This window comes from Anarhichas minor, unplaced genomic scaffold (genome assembly GCF_050575085.1).
Source record: "Anarhichas minor isolate MPS153535 unplaced genomic scaffold, ASM5057508v1 ptg000074l, whole genome shotgun sequence".
Lineage (NCBI taxonomy): Eukaryota > Metazoa > Chordata > Actinopteri > Perciformes > Anarhichadidae > Anarhichas > Anarhichas minor.
In genome coordinates, this window is record NW_027466520.1 from 11,161,429 (window position 1) to 11,184,802 (window position 23,374).

The window sequence follows — 23,374 nt, forward strand, 5'->3', positions numbered from 1 at the left end:
AGAAGTGATCATTCGATTAAAATGTATTGTATATGTTAACATTAACTTAAATTGAAATTCTGCAAGTATAATAAATATGTCTTATTAATAGCAATGGCTGGGATTAGACTAGTGCTGGCTGGTATCTCAGAGTTTCCTCAACAAGTAATGTCGAGCTTTCTTATTGTTTCGTTTTATAATTTACTCTTTCATAAAAACTCATTGACTTGTCTTTGAAGACAAAAGAGGCCGACACAGCTCCCAGACAAAATAGGCTGTTTAACTCTTCCCAGGTAGCTTCTCCTTTCTCGTCCACATCCGGAGCATTGCGCATGCGTCACCAGGTGGCTCCGCACCGTTTGTTTTATGGCCAGGTGAGACGATCCGGTCAGGTAAAAAAAAAAAGAAAAAAAAAAAGTAAAGGTTTAGTTTGGGACCGAAGGCTCAATGAGATAGACACGGCACCGGATCGACCAAAAAGGCACCAAAGGCAGCGGATACAAAGAATGTCAATTATGGGCAAAATGGGAGAATGGCAGGTATGTGCTGCTTAATGTGCTGCTTACTTTAAGACAAAGACACGGCGGTGAAAATCCATGAAAACTGTCAAAGTGTCGACTTGTTGTAGGAAGAGGCTGCTCTCGTGAAATCGTTTGTAAAGAGAGGTGGTGCAGGTAGTTTAGAGACGCATAGCTTTAATCCGTCAGGAGATCATACAAAGAAGTTATTTTATTTTGGAAAACTCTGTAGCCTCACAGCCATCTCGTAGTTTCTTTTTTTTTTTACTGTGGAAGCCCGAGGATGTTGATCGCATGTTGTTTATAGGCTGTAATGACTGCACACGCCTTTCAGATGCACGGTCATGTCTTTGATCATAAATTAGAAATGTGTGGAAACAAGACACGAGATGTGGTTTTGTCCAAATTGGAGTATTGTTTTTTTATATTCAACGCAGCCCTTACTCTAACAATGTGTCGTTGCGCCTTTGAGGTGAGATCTGACTTTTCATAAATGCAGCCTGCACTTCGCATATATTCACAGCGGTTCCACGTTCGCATTACATGTTCTCAACTCACAAGTTACAAAGCATCCCATAGTGGACTTAAAAGAGTCTGGTCTCGCCACTGAAACCATGGCCTTGTTTTGTGAGGTGTGGAGGATAAAAGAGACGACCTGATGAAACAGAAAACTTTAGTTTCACTCGTTTAAAAAAAAAAAAAAAAGAGAGAGAGAGAGAGAGAGGGAGAGAGAGAGAGAGAGAGAGAGAGAGAGAGAGAGAGAAAAAAAACGATCATCACTACAGACAACCAGGCCGGAAAAGAAAGACACTCGCATAGCTGTCATTGTCAGCCAGTTTCATCGCTCCATTCTCATTAATAGCCTAACTGCTTGCAAAAAGGCACTCCACCAAAAATGGTAATCCAGGTTTTTAAACGAGAGGAGCCAACGCCTTAAAGAGCTGGCGACCTGTCTGCTGACCCACGACCTGCTGAGGTGAAGGCTCGGCCGGCGACAGGGCAGAGCCAGGCTCCCCGAGCCGCTCATTCAAATGAAACAAGGCCATGTTGTTGTGTTAATTATTTACATCCCCCCCCCCCCCCCCCCACCCACCCCCAAACCCTGCGCCCTTACAGGTAGTCAATGGACCTGTAGAGCCGCTCCGAATGGCTCACCCTTTTAACATAACATTAGAAGAATAGCCTCTCAAGGTCTCCACTCTCAATGGGATTAAAATAACAGTTTGAGAGTTTAAAAAAAAGAAGAAAAAATCAAGGTTGGCAACAAAGTGTGTGGCAGGGTTGCATTTGCAGTGGTCTGCTGTCCTAGAGAAGTAATGGATAAGACACCGGGATGTGCAGGACTGAGTCAGTGCACTTCAGCAAAAAGATAAGTGATTTTTATAGCAAAGACATCTGCAAAACATTTTTTTTTATCATGCAAATTTAACGTTAAAATAGAATTTCTGGAGTCTAATGTGCTTTTTTCGAGCCTCGACTTGTAGAAACCGTCCCAGGTGCATGCAGATCCCCATGCATGGCTGTACCCTCCTCCCCCCTCAACAAACAGTCACACACACACACACACACACACACACACACACACACACACACACACACACACACACACACACACACCTCTCTGAACAGTAGGAGTAATAAGCATGTGTAGCGTCTTGCTGCTTTAGTTTTTACCTGTGCGTTGTCCATTGGTGTTGTGTGAGCAGATGGGGGGGAATCAAACGGCTGTTGATATGCTAATGAGGCCCTGTGCCAGTGTTATTACAGAGCTGCTCCAGCCCTTCACTTCCACCATTAGAGGGAGACCTCAGAGCGCAAGACAGACAGAAGCCCACAGCTTCAATAAAAGTAGTTTTTCTGAGCGGGGAGCACAATTCACTGAGTGAAAACAAGACTAAGGCGATATCCTCACTCAATATCCACCTCAACAATCCATGAAAATGCTTTGGAAATTAACTGATAACATTAAATATGAAGATTGCGAGGTAAGGGGCTCCTCTTTGATTTGTTTAATTTAATTTAACTTTAGAATTTTTTTTTTAAGATGATCATTTCAGGGGTGTGTTGTATTGTTTTGATCCAAATATGTCATTCTTTTGACAGCTGTTAGTGAACACATTTAATTCAAGTGCAGAAAGGAATAGATCCATGTTTTTATTAATTCATTTCATAGGTTGTTCTTTTTGTGCATTTGTGTAGAGTACAATTAGAAGTTAACAGTAATAATAATGAATAATACGAATAATAATATAAATTATAAGAATTATAACTACAACAATAATACTAATGATAATTATAATAACAATTTGGCATTATGGCAATAACAGCTTTATTTAAAATGTTAGTTGCATGAGTAAATTCACACCAGTTATTTATTTTTTTCTTCTTTAAATTCCCATAAAAAAAATTAGATCCAAATATGAAACGACTCGTGGAAACTTTAAAAATAATATACACCATGCATTTAATTAAAATAAATATTTTCGACTAAATGGCAGATGAAAGCTCCAACACAGCCTGCTTCATTCACTGCTCAAATGGCATGGACATTTACCCCTCAGTTTTAATTTAATTGAAACATGAGCCGTTAGAATATGCGTGTGTGCCTGTACGTGTGGAGTGCATATACGCTCACTGATTGTTGTTATGGCCATAGACAAAGTTTGGCAGTAATATCAGGGACTTGTTTAGGAGTGGAGAAGCCGGTCGAACGTGTTTCCACCCGCGTCCTGAGAGGATAGGGCCGGCCGGGAGTAGGAAAACAAAAGCTGGGCACCTCCTGCGTTCATGTTGTGGTGTTTTTTTTATTGCTTTTTTCCCCGCTGTTAGATTATAAGAACATATAAAATACACAATCGAAATCCGGTCACAGCCCGGTGCTTCATTATTTAAAAAAAAAAAGTGTGATGAGGCAGTTGAGCTCTTTTAGCCGCGTGTAAAAGTTGGGTAAGAGCGCCGGATCCGCGCGGCCCTGTCATACAGACTTGGGGGAATTTATTTTTCTCCGTCTTTCCGGGTTTCAAATTATAAAGTTAGCCGGGTGCGACTCTGGCTTTTTTTTGGAGTCGAAGAGGAACCGGTGGATTAATTCGGCGGAGACAGAGGAGAGAGAAAAGAGACCCATTGTGGACAGCTCGCTGTCGGAGTCTGAGGTGGAAAACAAAGAGGCGAGCGGTAGAAATGAGCCGCTCGGAATGCCCATAACGTCGTCTGCTGGATTTTCACCCAGTTCAGAGGTGCACGTTTTTTCCTTCCATGGTTTCTTCCCCCTGTCTGTGGTCCAGCCTGCCTTCATTCCTATGTCTTTCTTTCACTTTTGCGCTTTGGCCCTGGGACCCATTTAAAATGCCCCCCCCCCCCCCCCCTTCCCCCCCCTCCCTCTCTCTCTGATTCGTCAGACGGGGAGTGAGTGTCCCTCTTTTTGTCTCTCTCTCTCTCCACTTCCTCCACAGTCTCTCACTCCCCTCTCTCTCTCTCTCTCTCTCTCTCTCTCTCTCTCTCTCTCTCTCTCTCTCACTCCCTCTCTCCCCATCTCTGATTAGATATACTGATTCCTCCTTTCAATGGACGTCATTTAAGCGCAGACTCCTGCCTTGAGTTGCGTCCTCCGCTTCACGCCCGATTTCCGACCATTCTTTCCTCATTGTTAAGTATTCCTGCAATATTAATAGTCATGAACGCGTTCTATTAGGAGTCCGAGAGGGAGACGAAGAAGCGGCTCTTTTGCTAATATGAGCGCGAGCGAGGGGACGGCAGCACTGTGATATAGAAGCCAGGAGAGCAGGGGAGAAAAAGAGGGTTTACCAAGAGAAACTTTCCAACCCAAATCCGCCGGCACCGCCGAATATCTGCTTTTTTTTTTAGACCCACATGAAGGGCAGCGGGGATCTAACCGTTTATTTCTGATGGATTATCGTCCTGCTTCTGTGGCACATATCTGATCGCCGGGGCCATCGTGATCTTTTCAGGAGAGAAGAGTCTTTTCTGGGGGCTTACATTTTTTTTCTTTTGCTGGTTAATTGCCTTTGCTCGCCCCCCCTCCCAGCAAAAAGAAACACTCAAAAGTGTTTTTGAACTGATCATTGAGTGGCACCAAAAATCCTTTCAAATGTTAGTGCACAGTTTTTCCGCGATGGTAAGTTGCTAAATCTCCGTGTCAGATACTTGGAATGTGTTTGCATATCAGATTGTGTTATAATACTTCTTTTCGCTTATTAATATTTTGATAATCGTGCATGCTTAAAAACGGTGGGACACACTGGAGAAGTGTTGAAATAATACAAGGCTCCGGCTATTTATTTGAGGGCATTCCCATCTCCGGAATTTCGATGTTTTTATTTGACAATATACTTATACTCGTCTATTATCACGTTTTTGTATTCCTAAAACTTTGCAGACAGGTAGTATTCGGAGCGTGAACTTGTTGTGTTTGCTGTTTAAAATCCACCAGGACGACTTCTTCAGATAATAGGCTACAGATTCCACACTCAGGCCATATTTGATAAAGCCCCAGCATAAGCCCAGAGCCTTCTGCAGTTAAAACAAAAGAGGGGGAAATGCGATCATTTATGGTTGTGTGTTTTTTAAAAATGTATTTAGGCTAAACACTTTTCTCCCTGTCCTCCCCTGCCAGGACCGTCACGACGGCACCAGCAATGGGACAGCCAGGCTACCTCAGCTGGGCGGCGTGGGCCAGAGTCCCTACACGAGCGCCCCTCCGCTCTCCCACACACCGAACTCGGACTTCCAGCCCCCGTACTTCCCTCCGCCCTACCAACCCATCTACCCGCAGTCTCAGGACCCGTACTCGCACGTCAACGACCCGTACTCCCTCAACTCCCTGCACGCCCAGCAGCAGCCTCAGCACCCGGGCTGGCCGGGCCAAAGGCAGAGTCAGGAGAGCGGCCTGCTGCACCAGCACCGCGGCCTGCCCCACCAGCTGTGCCGGGAGTACCGCAGGGAAGTGCTCCTACCGTCCGGCCATGGCATCGATACGGGACTGTCGGACTCTATCTCTCTCCATGGAATACCTCACTCTTTAGACGACGTTCAGGTGAGGCAGCATGTACCCGTTTCTCTTTTTGGCTTAGCCCATTCTGTTAAAAAACATAAAAAAGGCTCATTAATAATGGCACAGTGAGTTACCAGCACTAGTGTATTTTGAATTAATATAATCACTTACAATAATAACAGTAATGGTGTTATTTTTATTTGAAATTAATTGTTATTTGCCCACTATTTGTTCAAGCACCCTGCATTTCATAATTAGGTTACTATTTATTTTAGTATTATAAGGGTAGCCTATTTGTAAACGTGTTTATTATTATTATTAGCATCATTATTATTATTATCATTCATATTATCATTGTTGTTTAATAAATGTTCAAAAGATAACACGCATTAAATTAGTCTCTATTTTTTACTGCTTGAAAAAATAGCATGACATTATATTTTTCCAGTGCACAATTTAGCCTCATAATTTCCACTTCTAAAATATAGTTTTAAAAAATTGGACATGAAAATGCTTTCATCTGCCAAATTCGATGGTGTCTTTGCTCCATACTATCACTGGAATCTAATTAGATGAGATAGATAAATAAAAAAAAAAAAGCGCCCGTATTTCCACACGGATCTCCTCGTGTCGTTTGACTCTATTTGATTTTTCAGTTTACAAGCAGACGACGCTCGCCGTTCTCTGCTGCAAACAATCACATTATGATACCCCGAACGGGAGAATTGAGTTTGGTGGATTGAGTTTAGGTAATCGCTGTACGATTACTAAAGATGCATGATAAATGAGCGCCGAAAATTGTCTATAACCCTCAATTCTTATTTAGAGGACTCATCCCAGTTTTTAATCAGAAACAAACACCAATAATCCTCTAATTAGTTCATAGGCCTTTAATAGGCTGCGCCGCCGTAATTACTATCCAATCTAGATTAGAAGTTTCCTTGTGAGTAGAGCCAATATGAGGGCGAAATTAGGTCAGGATTATGGGGCGACACAGCTTCGTTATTTAAGTCTGACTTTGTGATCTGGTGTAACGCGTCCATCAGTGCAACCCGCTGAAAACAGTCGTGGACAATAATAACAGGTATATGGGCCTCCGAGAGCCTCCATGTTGGGTGATTGTGGCCGCTAATTGTGTCAGGCTTTGTTCGTGCATTCACTTACACACGCGACTGGGGCTGATATTTTCCTGCCTTTGTGCTAAAATTGTCCTTTTTTTTTTTTTTTTTGCATGTGTGTCATAGTCTGTTGATGATCAAGGAATTCACATTCCCGACCAGACTGTAATTAAAAAAGGTAAGCAATTTCCTCCGAGATATCATGCATGTTTCTGCAAGCTGCACACCACTAGGCTACGCACACACACGCGCACACACACACACACGCGCACACACACACACACACACACACACGCACACACCATTCACCATTCTGCTCGAGAGACCCCGATGCAATGCGGTAATGCCTGACTGATCCTAATACGCAGTAGCCTATTTTTCATTACATGGTTTCCAAGTGCATCAAACTGGCTGCACCTTTTTTTTTTCTCCCCCCTCTTCTCGCTGATGGAATTTACTGTCAGCGTTTCAGAGCAGCGGGGAGATGAGTGGAGCTGGTGGGCTTTGTAGGCCCGTGGTATTGATGGACAAAGATTCAGGCCTATAGACGATCCTGGCACTTCAGTGGGGAAAGCCAATAGCTGCAATCACACTGCATGGTCAAATTTAAAATGGAAGTTGGTAGCGCTGGATGGAGGTCTTAGTGTGTGGATGGTACTAATTTCCTCATTTTGGTGGGGAATCAAAGCTCGGCTTGGAAAAAGCACTGAGTGATCAGGCGATGGTTGTTGGATAATAATATTCGTATGTATTTGCTGTTACAATTATATCATCGTTGATACAACACGAGCAGGCCTTTTTTCATGTTCGGGTTTAAAAGCGTGTTGTCAGGTCAAATTAGTACTCACTAGACTAGATATGGGGCGATTTTTCTTTCCCTTTCCGTCTTTTTTTTCTTCTTCTCCATTCTCTCTATTTTGAGTCTGTCTATCTGCGCATCAACATGATAATTGGCTTCTTATATTAGTAATCTCAAGAGTTCGTTTAACTCCTATTGTCTCTATTAGGCTCCCCTGAGCCATTAATGTCACAAGTGATCTATCCAAAGGCGCACAGTCCCCTTTGTCTCCGGTTACTGCACACCAAAACGGTGTAAAGCGCAGTAGTGCTGGGAACCCCCCCCCCCCCCCCCCACCCCCCCACCCCCACCCCCGGGTTGAAATCACACACGGGCGATTTTGCTGGATACCGTGGATATGTCAAAATAGGTAGACTTTAACCAAATCTCTCGGTTGGTGTGTGGCGGCTTTGTGCAGAGTCGATCCATGGTGCGCAAAAAATAGAATGAACGAGCGCTGAGACGCTGGAGATCCTCGCTGTCCGCCTTCTGAGATCTCCACACATAGATGTTGACCGCGGTGCTTTTTCAGATAAAGAATAGACGGATGAAAAATATTCTGAATTTCGCACACGTGTAGTGCAGCGACAATTATGCCACACATTAATCCTGATGTTGCTGATTCCACAATGCGCACATACATTTGAACTATTAATACTATTATATTGATATACTGCAGGCCTCCATCAGGCACTTTTCTCTCCCTGTCCTTGTTGCTGAAAGTGTACACATGTGGTGCTAAACTCTAAATCCGGGGCCTAAACCCCCCTTCTCATTTAGTTAAGTCTCTGCATTGCATGAAATTCACTGAGCACGGTCTCTCTCTGTTTCTCCCCCTCCTTCCTTTCTCTCCATCCCACCATCCCCTCCTCTCTCTACCGTGGCTATAGGTCCAGTGTCTTTATCCAAGAACAACAACATCTCCGCCATCCCCTTAAATAAGGACGGTCTTTTTGGAGGGGTGGTAAACCCCAACGAGGTGTTCTGCTCTGTTCCGGGTCGCCTGTCCCTCCTCAGCTCCACATCAAAGTACAAGGTCACGGTGGCAGAGGTGCAGAGACGCCTCTCGCCGCCCGAGTGCCTCAACGCCTCTCTGCTGGGCGGGGTGCTGAGGAGGTGAGTTCGACTGGAGAGCTGCAAAAAAAAAAAAAAAAAAAAATCTTGTTACCTGTCTATATGTGTGTGTGTGTGTGTGTGTGTGTGTGTGTGTGTGTGTGTGTGTGTGTGTGTGTATGAGTGTGAACTCGCTCCCTCTACTCCTATCCATTCTCTCTGTGAGCGTGCATCTCTCTCTCTCTCTCTGTACCAAGAATAATTAAAATCGACCAACCATGACACCTAGCTCCTGCATTTAAAGCAGGAGGGGTCTGTTAAATTCCATATTAACTTCCCTAGCGCTCTCTCGCTCTCTCTCTCAAATTAATGTAGGCCTAGTCTGTTTCAACCCCAGCTCTATAGGCCCAGTGAAGGCATTACACATGAAAACATTGGTCTCCAGTGAACTGTCTGCTGAAGTGCTGTAGACACGCAGCCAGTAATAGTACTGCCTATTAAGCAGGGCTTTATTTATTCATTTTGTACAGTATTTGTCTGCGGTGAAAAGGCTGGGCTCTTTTACTATTATGTATAGCTTTTATGAGATATGTAATGGAGGGCAAAGCCAGCCAAATTCAGTCCATTCACCTTTTAATTAGTGACAAAGAGCTGAGCCACATTTACCAGCCGACATATCATGTAAATATCATCTCTGCATTGTGGAAAGCATCATCACAATTCTAACATGAAAGGACATAGTCATTGCAATTATTGGACATGTGACTTTTTGCCTGTAAGTCCAAACCACAGTTTCCCCATAAATTCACGAGAGTATTGCATATTTTATATATTAAAAATATCTGTTCTGTTCTGTCACAGGGCCAAGTCTAAGAATGGAGGAAGATCCTTGAGGGAGAAGCTGGATAAAATCGGCTTGAATCTACCTGCGGGCAGACGCAAGGCAGCCAACGTCACCTTGCTGACGTCACTAGTCGAAGGTAAGTCGTGAGCCGTAAATCTCGTTTCCCACTCTTGTTGCTCCCGCGATACCAGGTGCTTCCAAAATGTTTTTTTTTCTCTCTCTCTCTCTCTCTCTTTCTTTCTCTCTCTGTGTTGGAAATCAGCATATGCGCTCATCCGTGTAATGTGGACCGACTTTGCCTCGCAAGTAATAAAGCATGAAGGATGTGCGTGTGTGTGTATGTGTGTGTGGATAGAGAGCGAGAGAGAGAGAGAGAGAGAGAGAGAGAGAGAGAGAGAGAGAGAGAGAGAGAGAGAGAGAGAGAGAGAGAGAGAGAGAGAGAGAGTGGGGCTGGTGATTCTAGTGGCTTTGCAGCGTTCGGCCTTCGCTTTCAGGAGCCCACTTGCAGGTCCACGGCTGGCCTAGTTTATACACTGGATGAATTTGTGTTGAAGTCCAGTTAATTATTGAGTGCTGCTTGTTTATTGGGCACCGCTGAGCTGCTTCACCTCATGGATGAGAAGTCGATTGATTTATTAACCCCGCGTTGTTTCAAACATTATTACAGCCCGGGTATGGCAGCGCAGGGCTGATTTTTAATGGTGACTTAATTCTTTCGTTTATAGCTTCCCATGCTTTGGTTGTCAGCGAAGAGTTTTGTTGCATGCAAATGGAATTGGCTCTGACCTATTGGGAGCTATATGTGTTGCGCCTATTAAAGAATAAATTAGTCGACGGTGGCGCGCTGAAAAGATGCATTTTACGCGACTGGATGAATCCGTTTTGCTTGCAGAGTTGAACCTTATTATTCAGTGCAGTGGTATTTTGTGCGCTGTGGGTTTTCCAAAGGTGAAAGCCCGCGATGGTTCATTGGTCCCTGTTAATCATTATTGCAGGAGAGGGCCGAATGCAATGTTCACTGCGCTTGGTAGAAATGTGGTGCCGTATTGTAATGAGCCTGGAGAAATGTATGATTCTGGGTAATAAAGGGGTGGTGGTGGCACGTGTGGAGGTGGTGGACGGCAGACGGTGGGAGAAGGCGGCCGGTTATTTAGTGAAGGGACACTGCGTTTGCAGAGGTGCTGTCATTGTTTATGATCCGCTCCATTTTATGGAAACGAGTTTACTGGACTTGAGCTTTGATGCTAATTGGCGCATGCGTTCTTCCGGAGTGGAGGCTTATGGGCAGGAAGCCCCGCAGTAAAAACTCAACTGCTTCAGGAAATTAAAAGCAAAGACTTGGGGAGAGAAAAAAAAAAGAAAAACAAAATTCAACCAACAACAGAAGCGAGCTCGGGCTCGGACAGAATAAAAGTTGTGATGCTCACAGTGTGCAAAGACAAAGTGAGATTTAGGGATAGCCATTTCAAATTGCTTCCCCATGCCTCTGTGATCGGCTGGACTTTCAATAATGTGCAGGCATTGGTAATCAATGACATGGTGTTAAGCATGACGCTCCGTCTATATTTCATATCCACTTATGGTTCCCCCTCCATCTTTAACCGTTCTCACGGTATGGAGGACAGAGCTTGACGTGTATTGACAGCTCGCAGGCCTGTTTTTATTATTATTTAATTATTATTTCTCGGGTATTTTTGTTGTTATCATCATTAGTGTTGTTGTGAAGGCACAGGTGATATAACCCTGCTGTCTGCACGCGCTGCTCAGATCAGATTAAATCATGTGTTAGTCCAAGCAGGGAGTGTGTGAACTGCTCTGTATTTGATGTAACCATATTTAATAAGCAAACACATTCGACCTCTTATTGTTTTTTCTTTCTTTCTCAGGCGAAGCAGTTCATCTTGCCAGGGATTTTGGTTATGTATGCGAGACCGAGTTTCCAGCCAAGGCAGTAGCTGAATATGTAAACCGTCAGCATTCCGACCCAAACGAACAAGTCCAAAGAAAAAACATGCTATTGGCCACAAAGTAAGTGCTGTTATCACGTTTCACTGTGTCACACCAAATGCATCCCAGTCTGTGCCCACTGTTTGTGTGGGTGCGTTTATTTCACACTCGCGCACACATACACATAACTCATCATTTTTTTGCATCTTACTAAAATGCAATTTTCTTGCGGGTCGCAATTTCTTTAAGTGCTTTTTGAACAAATACAAATTGTATACACTATGTGTCAGATATGTGCTCATAATAAAATACGTTGTCATAATTGTGCCATGCCAATATCAGTCCACTATTGGCTAGCCTAATATTAATTAATACGCTTTTTTATTAGGATGCACACCTTTCTATGTTACATTTCTGCTAATTATGTATTTTATTCGGACACTTATTTTCTTATTATTACATGCATTCAATATTATAGCATACATCATAATTAAAATTCGTCTCGTGCAAATGAATGTGCTGCTGTTGGTCTGTTGACTGAGCCTTTCCCTCATCTGCACGCACAGCTGCATTTACTGTGCCTTTGTGGTTTCCTCTACAGTGACACATAGCTGGTTCACCTGCAGCGCTACCATTGGCTTTGGTTATTTTTTTTTACTATGCGTTAACTGAAACATGGGGACTTCTTAAACGACCTGCATATAATATTGATGACGGACTGCTATAATCAAACAGCTGTTTACTATAACCGCTTATTACAGGCTTTTTGAGTGTTATACAAATAAATGCCGACGCTATGAAATTAAAAGTGCAATGATAGAAACTTTTAATGGTAGAATGCAATTTAAATATTTTTTAAATATCTAAGATATTCTACACACATTCGTAGTGTACTGCATGTAAGCAAGATGTAGAGAGGAAGGTGTTTGAGGTGGTTTGAGGGAATCACAGCATGGGTTATCGTTATTGTATCGTTTTATTGGTGTTTAGGCCTATTTGATAATCAGCTCCTGCAGTTTCAAAGTTAACATTGAAAAAATGTTCGTTTTACACCGACAAGTCATTTTGACTCGTGTTTTCTCTTGAAATCTTCTTAATAAAAGTAAGATCTCCTGCCACTGAGCTCAGAGGTGAACTTCCACCTGTTTGTAGCCTCGGGACATTTTCTTTAGCTAAGTGATAAATTCTGAAAACAAAGCAGAGTAAGAAACACAGTTTCAGTCCACTAATAAATGTTGTCAACACATTTTTTCACTTTTCACTTACTTTAAGAAGTTACGAATTTACAACCCAGTAGCACTGACTGATCATAAAATTGCGATTTTTGCAGTGTGCCCAGTTTTATTTTTATTTATTTTTTTACATTAAAATGCATGCATATATTTATGATATTCTGGTTCAGTCATTAACTCGCCGCTCTATCAATCTCTTTATAGGCAAGTCTGCAAAGAGTTCACAGACCTGCTGTCCCAGGACCGCTCGCCGCTTGGAAACTCACGGCCGCAGCCCATTCTTGAACCGGGAATCCAAAGCTGTTTGACCCACTTCAGTCTAATTTCGCACGGTTTTGGGACCCCGGCACTGTGCGCGGCAGTCACTGCCCTGCAGAACTATCTGACCGAGGCTATCAAAGCCATGGACAAAATGTACCTCAACAACAACCCCAACAGTCACTCAGATAACGGCACTAAAGGCGACAAAGACGAGAAGCACAGAAAGTGATGTTTCCATCCCACCTTTCACCGAGGGCCAAACCCCAGGGCCCTTCTTCTACACCGGCCCCCACAGCCCTCCGTCTCGCCCCGGCCCACCCACACTCATCCAATATAAATATTATAAATACCTTATAAATACTATTGATAAAGTTAAACGTGCCACTTTCTGATCTTGCGCGGTTTTACATGTTTTGTTTTTACATCCCACTTTGGATTCACGAGGAAACGACGCAAGAATCTTCTTCTTCTTCCAACACCTGAACCATATGAAATGTTATTTTAAAAAAAGAAAAGAAAAAAAAAAGCTGCAGAGGAACAGCTCCAGGGCGAGGAAAAGGTGTATTGCCTCAGCCAGAGGACTTTTTATGTACTCCCCTTATTTTTTATGAGCTGCAACGAATGGACTGAAATCCAGCGACCCCTCTATATCTCAATTTTACGATTGTGACAAAAAAAAACGAAGCGAAAAGAGGATGAATTCTTAACAGTATTGTGAATAATAAACTTGAAAAACAAAGAGAAATTCCACAGAGCTCCATGTCATGACTTCAGTTGTAGACTCTCACTCTCTCCAAGCGACCAACTTGAACTTTTTGAATTTCAACACGATTCGCGGTTATATAAGGGAATCAGTGTTCATGTATGTATATATTTATTTATGTGTAATTTAATGGGAATTGTAAATATGGTGCGTCTGTTGAAACTTCTTTTTTTTTTTTTTTATTTATCTGGTGCCTCCTGTTTTAGTGGGTTTAAATATTCGGTTAGTTCTTCATGTGATTTTATGGTTCTTAGAAAACAGAAGTTTGGGGTATTTTTCATTTCTCTGGGATATTTCAATTCAGCCCTCTTGTAGCATGTTGAGGCGACATTGAAGCAAGTGAACAAATTGAATAGAAATAAACTTCCATTTCTCTCTATATATATCATCCCTATTCAGTTTTTTTCTTTAAATTTGAGACAGAGCATAGGTGACACCCTGAGGAGAACTGTTTGTTTTTGTGTTCCTATTTTCGTTTTTATACAAGCTTTTATGTGTTGTGCCAATCAGAATACGTTTCACCTCTTGTTCTCTCCTTGAAGCACCATAAAAGCAATAAATGGAATATTGTCTTTTTTTTTAAATGTTGAAAGACATTCAAAAAAACATTTTTGGGACCACCTGATATCTTGTTATGTCCGAAAATGTCCACAATTGGAGGCGGTTTTAGCTGTATTGTATAGACATGTGCTGGCAATAGTTCCCATGCCTGTCAATGTATTATAGTCCTTTGTTGCCCAGAAAAAAATAATAAATATTTGATACGCTTCATCTCGATATTTATTCATATCTTTAAATTTTTTATTCACTGCTTGATACGCCCGGGTCTTTTTTTTTTCTTTTTTGGTCTTAGCATTTTTTTTTTCATTCTGAATGGCTACAGTAATTGAGTTTAAGTCTCCCCTGACGATTGCTCCTTGCAATAAGCAGCTGAACTCATTGTTTCCCTCAAGTATAATAAAAAAAAAAAAAAATCTTACTTTAAACTCCTTCAGAGCACAGGATCTTATGCAGGCCAACTGGCTCACAACAATGGATATACTCGCGTTTGAAGTGTGCAGCGCCACCCCTCCAGCTAAAACCCTCTGAGATGTATACAGGCCTGGTGGTGCAATGTTTGGTTGTTATAGGCTATATTTGGCTCTCCCCCGTTTATTCTGTGCTGGAGCCTTATTCAAAGATATGCATCAAATATTTGTTGTTTGCCTCTCCGTGTAATCAATGAACAATCTGCGCTCAGTAGGCTGGATTTCAATCCATATTCCGTGATATAATTAGGCCTATAACGCTCCCATAAAGAATATCCTCCTCTAGCTGGTCTTTGGTCTCATTTCGTTGTGTTTGGCTGAGTGAGTCCATAAATGTGGCCATCACGCAGGCTGTAATAGCAAATCTGAGGCTGGCCTTTGCTTTATTTTGCGCGCAGAGCTGCAGAGAGCAGGCCGTTGCATAACATTTCAGTTGAGTTTGATTGTATATTGATGGCATGGCACCTATAGCTCGAAATCAATCTCGTCTGGAGCATGAATCAGTCTGGTGATATATGCATCCTGCTGTTGTTGTTTTTTTTGCTTCCCCTATTTCATTGTCACCATGCAGTTTAAAATATTGTAACACTGCGACCCCCCTCCGTTTCTCTCCTTCTCTCTCTCTCTCTCTCTCCTCCTCAGCAGCCATATTTATTATCTGCATGATTTTCGGGCCCTGGTTTAATTCCGAGGCAGTTGTTTTGCAGGAGGGTGAGTGAAGCCTAACTGTACATGTCCTTGGCATAATTGCGATGCACAGTGCTGGAGCAGGTGAAGCGAGGCATTGTCTGTCAGGCCCTGTTTTTGTTGGCTCAGTCTTCAGATTGTGTGTGGGATCCTGTCCTCAGGCACAATAGCTCACTCATAAAGGGGAGAGACTACCCGGCTGCTCCTGCTATGGTGGATGTGAAGGAGGGGGAGGGAGGGAGGGAGGGGGGGGGGGGGGGGGGGGGGGGGTAGCATAAATAGTCACTTTAAGGGAAAACAATCGTATTAAAACAGCATTCATTGGTATTAGCGAAAAAAGGAAGCCCCTCGCGTGTGTCATTAATGCTAATGTTGTTTAATAAATTTATCGGCGTTTTGCTTGAATGAAAACAGGTTTTTTTTTAGGGTGAAACGAACGCATTAGAAATAGGGGTGTCTGTGACAATGGCGGATATTTGTGCGTGTTATTAGTATGAGACGAGAGGATCGCAAGGCCTGTAATTGTGTCCTTCTGTGTAATGGAATTTGTTTGTTTACACTGATACTCGCCTATAATTTGCATACCTTTTTTTCATACAAAATTGTAATTTTACCCTAATTTGATTTTAAACAGGTAGAGGTAATTTCTCGTATTGCCTCACAGCAAAAGTCATTTGCAAAAATAAAAAAAAAAACAAAAAACAAGGAGGTGAAATTTGATGAGCCAGTCAGCAATACCCAGGTGAATTTGGCTAATTCAATCCATAACTGCTGCTTGTCTCAACTAAAGCAATTACAGCTGATTCCCGTATAGTAATTAATAAGTGTTAGGCCTGTTGTTATCAAATATTCTGCAGGATATGCGAAATGAAATATATGCTAGGGGTTAGAGTGATAGCCCACACTTTGTGTGATTAAGCGTCTTCTGCAGATGACGATGCGGAAGAAGCGTGGATCCCTCTCTATTCATTTCACACATTTCTCTGCTGGTAAAACGCAGGTTCAGTGAGCTGGCGCTCTGTTGATATTTATAGTTTATAGCAGAGATGCAATGAAGGCCAAACAGACAGACTCAGTTGAACCACCTCACACTTTCTTCTGGCAACAATCTCACTTAAAATCAAAAGCTGCAGCACCAACGTTTGCATCGAGGATTACTTCAGAGCTTGAATTGATGCTCATGTGCAAATGCTGTATTTACTGTATTTATTTTTTTCAGACTACTCGCCTTCTATTGACCACTGTCCGTCGAACTTTTCATCTTCGACCAGCTGCACTCATCAGTCCTGTACAAATGTGTGCCATCCGCTTTACGCGCCAGCAGTGACGTCTGGGGGTCAGAAAGTATTTATTTGGTGCTGCTGAAGTCATCGCTTGGGTGAAAGGAGTGTCTGCATGGCCTAATTACCCTGTAGCACCATGGCTGCAACGGCCTGCACTGTAACGCTCGCAGGCAATGCTTTGGAGCTGCTTGCCTGCATGCATGGGAAGATATAGGGCAACAGCGATTCCTTCGCTGCGCCGCCACAAATGTTATATTTGTGTGATTGGAATTTGATTTAAGCCCAGCTGTCCCCATGACATTTAAACGGAGGGATCTGATGAAGATGGAAGTCATTGTTTTGTGAGTGATTGGACAAGGCGCAGGGTTCCTCTAAATGACATGTGATACGGTTATTGGTGCAATCGAATTATGTGACTTTAAAGTTTGCAATGAAGCGCAAAATGGCTAATTGTCCTCAACTCTGACATTAGCCGTAATTTGGGCCTTTGCCACCCCCCCTCTCCCGCCTGGCGCTGACCCCCTATGGGCCCCTTGCCCACTTCTGTGAGACAGGGCTCAGAAGCCAAGAGAGGTCAATGACTCCACCAAATCATCAAATTACCCTTGATTACTTGAGACATTAGGTAACCGATTAGAAAACATTAAGTGACTTTGAATAAACAAAGCGACTCCTGATAGGCGCTGCTCAATAACTCCACCGCAATGTGGCTCATTCACAAAAAGGAGAGGTGTTTGATTGGTTGTCATCTGCAAGGGAGAACACGTGCACGCGCGTACAACTACACTCTGAAAGGGCTTGGCACTTTGAAAAGGCTTTATAAACAATAAATAATGTTTGTTGACATGAATAATTGTTGTCCTCTAGTCTGAGGACTAAGGTTTGCAACTTCATGGGCTTGTGTATCCCCAAATATTTGAAAAAAAGGCGGATTAAAATTGTGTTAATGTTTCTGCACTTGGTTGATGCCGTTTTATATTCTAGTTTCAGTCATTCTCTCTCACTGTGTGTCTCTCTCTGAGCCTCTCCCTGCATCCTCTGCAGTCAGCCAGGGGGGGAGTGTCGCCCCGGGCCAAACATATGCTTCTTTCCATTGCACTAATCCAAATGCAGCGTGGAGGAATAATTGCTCGAGTGGCCGTGGCTTCGCAGGGGCTTTGTCCCTCACTGGCTCCCGTCAGCCAGGCACACGCCATTTCAATCATCTCTCTCTCTCTCTCTCTCTCTCTCTCTCTCTCTCTCTCTCTCTCTCTCTCTCTCTCTCTCCTCTCTCTCTCTCTCTCTTTCTGTATCAAACCCCAGACCTTTTATCAAACCAGACCCTCACGCTCCATAAAAACACAGCCACATCCTTTAAAAAAAAGAGTTTTTTATTTTCTTTATTTCCCCCTCATGTTGTTGTTGCTGTCAGGTCATCTCATTTGGAGCACCATCTTCATTAATATTGACAGGGCACCATGTTGGCAGGCTTTATTGGCAAAACGGTCGCATGAGCAATGAGTACAAATAAGAATGAAAATGTTGGTGACTATTTTAGACCAGCATTATTCAGGCAAGAAGGGTAAATCTACTTGGTCATCCAACCAAGTTAACATAGCTCATTATAACTTGCATCGTTTACTGCAGAGACAGACAAAATGAAGTGACAAATGACAAGATCTGCGGAGTTTAACAGATGTTACTGAAACCTCGAGGCGTTTGGATCGAATCTAAAATGCTAAAGGGCGAATTTAAAGTAAGCTCTACTCTACAGTAGTAGTATATTAGTAAAATTATTAGGACATAGTAATAATAATATTAAAAACATTATTATTAATAATAATAATTATAACAACAATAATAATAATAGTAAGGATAAGAAAAATACCAGACTGACTTATTGAATTTAACTTCACTTAGTTTTAAATGAATATGATTTGAACATTTGGGAAACACATTGGGACATCTGAGAAATGTTCACGTCAATCCGCCCCAGGGTGCCAGGGTTTTCTATCTGACTTTAAATTATTGGGTTCATTATAAAACGTGATTCGATAAGGAAACTAAATTGTCTGCTCCCCTGTGATGAATTTATAAACATACAAAGTTTGTCCTGCAAAGTGCGGAAAGCAGCCAGATGAACGTGCACATTGATCTGTGTTGTTGTGTTCTGCATAAACAGACACCCGGTGCTTTGACACCCCGTGACATCCTTTGCCTTATTTTCTGTGAATCGACGATGGAGAATTCACTCCAGTAAAAGGGAGCATTTGCCAGGAAATCACATATTTCCACGGATAAGGGATGAAATAAGATAGAGAGGGGGGGGGGGGGGGGGGGGGGCAGCGGAGAGCTGTGGATGTCTGACTGAATTAATAGACATGATAATTTCACACTATTTCATAGTGAGCTATCTGTTCCATCACAGCAAAATGAAAGGGTCACTGCGCAGCTGTGGCAAACCCCAAGCGTTATTATGAAGTTTGATGATAGACCCCCACCCTTTCTTTCTTTTTTTCCCTCTCTCTCTCTTTTTTTCCCTTCTCTCTGGTACTTTGCTTCGGGCCAGCAATAGCTCGGGGCCACGCCGGTGCCTCCCCATGATAAAGGACTTATACTCTGTCTGTGCGCAAAGAAAGCCGCAGCAGCTTCTCTCTCTCCCGAACCTAATCAACTCACTGGCTTGGCCCTTTAACGATTGGTATACACCCCCCGCCCTCTCTTTCTCCATCCCTCTCTTTTTCTCTTTCTGTCTCCCTTTTCTCTCTGTGACTAACATTTGGGTGGACATTTATTTACCCTTACGCCTCAAATAAAACTTTATTAATGACAACAACAACAACAACAACAATACTACTACTACTATGTATAATAATATATATTATATGTATATATTATATATATTTATATATAAAGTGCATTATATATAGACCTTAGGTCACTTTAAATTCACCCGAAGTTGTTATTCAGAACGGAAGCCATTTTTTTCTTACTTTTTGACTCCTACGCATTTTGTTGGACTCACTTTTTCATCCAGCTGCTCAGAAAGCATACCGATTTTAGGAAGAAAACTATAACGTCTAAATGTCTGTTCTCAGAATCTAAGGAGAAGTATATATATTTTTTGTTGTTGTTGTTGTTTCTACACAAATGTATATTTGTTTCCCAAAATAATAAAACAAGTGGAAGAAATTCATAAAGAAACGGGACACACACTGAACATAATGTGGACCTCTTCCCCTGCAGCTTCCAGGTTGATAGGGTCCTAAAACTCTAATACCAGGTGATAAGGCCCATTCTGTCCATATGGGTGCATCTGCCTTCAGGTTAGCCAGTTTCAACTTCATCAAGGAAAGAAACACTTGTGCAGTTTATTCTTCAATGTAAAGAGTCAGTAGACTGATGATGGGTGCTACATTCCCACAAATGCCACTATTTATTATTTGGAAATGTTTTTATTTCCTATCTTTTTTCCTTTGGTTCTTTTGGAATTAGTTTGATAAAAAGTGGACAAAAATCAACGTCCACTGCACTCTAAATAAAAAATTACATGAAATCAACTCTTAAGGAGCCGTGGAGAAGATATCGGAAGATAACGGAATCATTACCCTTCTTTTTACTCAGCTGTATTTCTTCTGCCATGTCTTCCATATCTTTCTACTTTCTGTCATGCTAAAGTAGGTTCCATTGTTTAGCCTACAATGCCTACATTAGAGTGGAAAACCCTGCGAAACAGTATATAGATATATTGTTAAAAGGAAGTGACCCTTGTGCACTTTATCCAGTGATACCTTTTTATTCACTTATAATGAATCAGTATTTGGAACTGAATGAATAAAGTGTGCTAAAATAACACGTAACAGTAGGTGCAAGACAGTCCATTCTTATTATCCTATTGCTTGAAAAAATCTGCCATTTCAGGCAATACATTACTTTTCTTTTCGTTAAAAAATCTTAAGAATAATAATAGAATAAGATACACTTCAAATGATGGGATTCTGATCATTTAATCTTCATACATTGAGACTCTTTTTCACACCGGTTTTCTCTTAGTTGTTGAATGTTCTGCTAAATTGCTAAGCTGTTGTAACTGTATTTTTTTTTTTACCTTGCAACACAACATGGCTGATCGTGAGACTATTGCAGTGTCACCAGATAAATCATCATGTGTGAGTTCCATGAGGGAAAAAGCGTATTTTGCACCATGTCCATCTTCATTGCTTGTTAGTTAAACTTAATCTCACATATGAACTGTTCATGGCAGTGCAGCAACGCAATACAGGTTTTTTTTTGTCATTTTCAGCAGATCCTGTGAGCAGCTGATAACAACGTAGGATACTTTACGATAAACAGCCACATTATTAGTTTAAAGGAGAGTCTTGTATATGGTTGAGAGAGTTCGAGAGCTTGGTCTGGCCTCCCGGAGCCTGTGAAGAAATGATTTTGATCTTACCACAGGCTAAACACTGCCAACAGGACTTGACATTGCAGAACAATTTCCCAATTACCTTTTGACATGCATATTGACACAAATGCGCAAAACTGTAATTTTCCCTCTGAATTTGTTAGCTTGAGGGGCTCACTTTCATGCCAGTGGATTGTCAGATGTGCTGCTCTCTTTCCCTCTGTGTCTCATACTCACTATCTCTCTCTCTCTTTCCCAGTATGCTTACATGTGAGTGTCCAGAAAAAGGATTCCCTACTGACAGCTGAAAAATGGAAAAGACCAGAGAGGGAAAAACTGATAAACTTGCATAAGCCTTTCTTATTATGAAACGTGTTTTCTGACAAAATTTAAATCTAGTTGAAGTTTGCGTTCAAGTTCTTATGTGTGTTTGCTTCTTTAGGCTTGGTCATTTTTTTTTAAAGATCTGTGAAAAAGTTAGAATTTTTTTCACTCATGGTTCATGGTTTTTGGAAGCTTAACGGATGTAAATGTGATCCGATGGTTTGCTTCCACAAACAAGTTTCATCTAATACCATTGAACACTTGTGTGCCAAAAACCTCAACCTTTCCCGATAAACTTTGCGAAGCTCACAAACATGTTGTCTCTCCATTGTCAATCTCAAGGTTCTGGCCAAACTCAACATGCCAGTTGACACTGAAATGCCATAATCACTGGGATGTTTTCCTGCGTTTGAGATGTCCAGGCAGCAAAGAGAAGAGAGAGGACGATGGCCGTGTCATCATGAGCTTGTCATCGCGTTCGGCTTGATTGGCACATGCTAGGCCAGATTACAGGAGCTGGTGTTGATGGAGGCTCAGCCTCAGACCTCCCAGCCGTCTGCTACCAGGAACCCCCCGAAAACTGGGTCAGACTTGGGCTTGGCTGTGCCCCGAGCCCCTTCGCCCCAGCGTTAGTCCCAATGCAAGTGCTGTGGAAGAGGTGGATCAAGCCTTAGGCCTCGGATGGAGGCCAAAGTCGAAGCCGGTATTTCAGCAATCCTACCGTTCTCCTTTCCAAAAACAGAATCATGTATTATAGCCTTCTTAAACATATACTGTATAAGATACTTGATGTCTTTTTGTTAGAAGCAGTTATTGCTTTGTCCTTATTCAGTGTAGGCAATGGCTTGAAACAGGACATTCAGTGTGAACAGCTGTTACAATATGGTTCTTCAAACATTTCACGCCTATTTCAAATAAACTGCAGTTGGTTTTTAAATAAATGAAAGAATTAACTGTTAGTGTGTTTATTCATAGAATATTGTCTGTAATGTGTATCACCCCCCCCCCCCCCCCCCACCCCTCCCTTCCCTTCACAATAAAGGCCACACATCCCTGATTTTGTTTCCACTCCTAGTTTAGAAAACAGCACATTAGGCTGTCTCCAGATTGATGATGAATGTGAAGAAAAGAAAGTTGACATATAGGTTAATTTGCTCTGAACTCCCAAAGTACACAGTCAGTCTGGCAACATGTTGAGCCCTCATGTTCATGACCAGACAAAGTGTTTATAAAACACACATTCAAAAGAAAAGCAAAAAAAAAAGTATTTTTGACACTATAGGGTAAACAAATGGATCAAATATAGGATAGAGGCAGTTTGTGCGGTTGAGAAATCCGATGACATAAAGTTCTCACTGGTCTTACTGGGAAACCACATTAATGTGTGTGGTGACAGCGGGTAGAGTTTGACATTAGAGTGACATTCAACCACTGGTAATTTAAAACAGAGTGGCTCCAGGGATGTGGCTTGAAAGTTAAAAAGTTACACAACAATTTGTAGTAGCTTAATTGGAGAGCAGAATATAGTATTTTCTTTAATACAAGGACAAGTATCAGACCGTTCCGAAGCTCTTAGGATGCAATCTGGAAAGAGAAGAATCATTCGACTAACCCTAGTCCTGAAGAAGTCGCACAGCAGATACAAATGAGAAAATGTAAATGCAGCCTATGTGAATTCACCATGGGCACCCTCTTTATCTCCTTCCGTGGCCCTGGTGCACACTTTCAAAAGTGTGCAACCCAAATGAGCTCCATCTTCTTTCAGTCGTCGCCTAAATTAAAGCAGCCACAACTAAGGGCTGAACGCCAAAGCTTTGCAGTGGCAGCACCGTGTTTAACACAAGTTCCATTAAAAAGAGCCCATTACTACTACTGAAGGAAACGATGCCCGGGGCCTCTCTAAAGTGTTGCGAAAACCTCATTGATAATTAAATGTTGGTTACCCCCGGTATGCATCGCTCCCGCACTTTGCTTACCAATCAAACCTCCGCCCACCACCACTGCTGCCATTCGCTCTCTCTCCTCAGTGTTTATCAAGGAATCATACAGCTCTCTAATAGGTGCCAATTAGAACCAATGGGGGCTCTGGGGTTAATTATTCCCA

General features: G+C 42.2%; 1 protein-coding gene across 3 annotated transcripts; it reads left to right on the plus strand.

Moving 5' to 3' along the window:
• The first annotated feature begins 485 nt into the window (after nt 1–485).
• On the plus strand, nt 486–13,229 carry tfap2a (transcription factor AP-2 alpha). Of its 3 annotated transcripts, none has more exons than XM_076080787.1 (7): nt 486–518; nt 5,131–5,550; nt 6,753–6,804; nt 8,355–8,580; nt 9,379–9,497; nt 11,248–11,389; nt 12,745–13,229. In XM_076080787.1, the coding sequence occupies exons 1-7, from the start codon at nt 486–488 to the stop codon at nt 13,028–13,030; spliced, it is 1,278 nt and encodes a 425-aa protein (XP_075936902.1). In that variant the 3' UTR covers nt 13,031–13,229. The 3 variants fall into 3 exon arrangements, with proteins under 3 accessions (XP_075936902.1, XP_075936900.1, XP_075936903.1); XM_076080785.1 differs by lacking the exon at nt 486–518 and adding an exon at nt 2,432–2,482; XM_076080788.1 differs by lacking the exon at nt 486–518 and adding an exon at nt 4,606–4,632.
• Nucleotides 13,230–23,374: the final 10,145 nt, after the last annotated feature.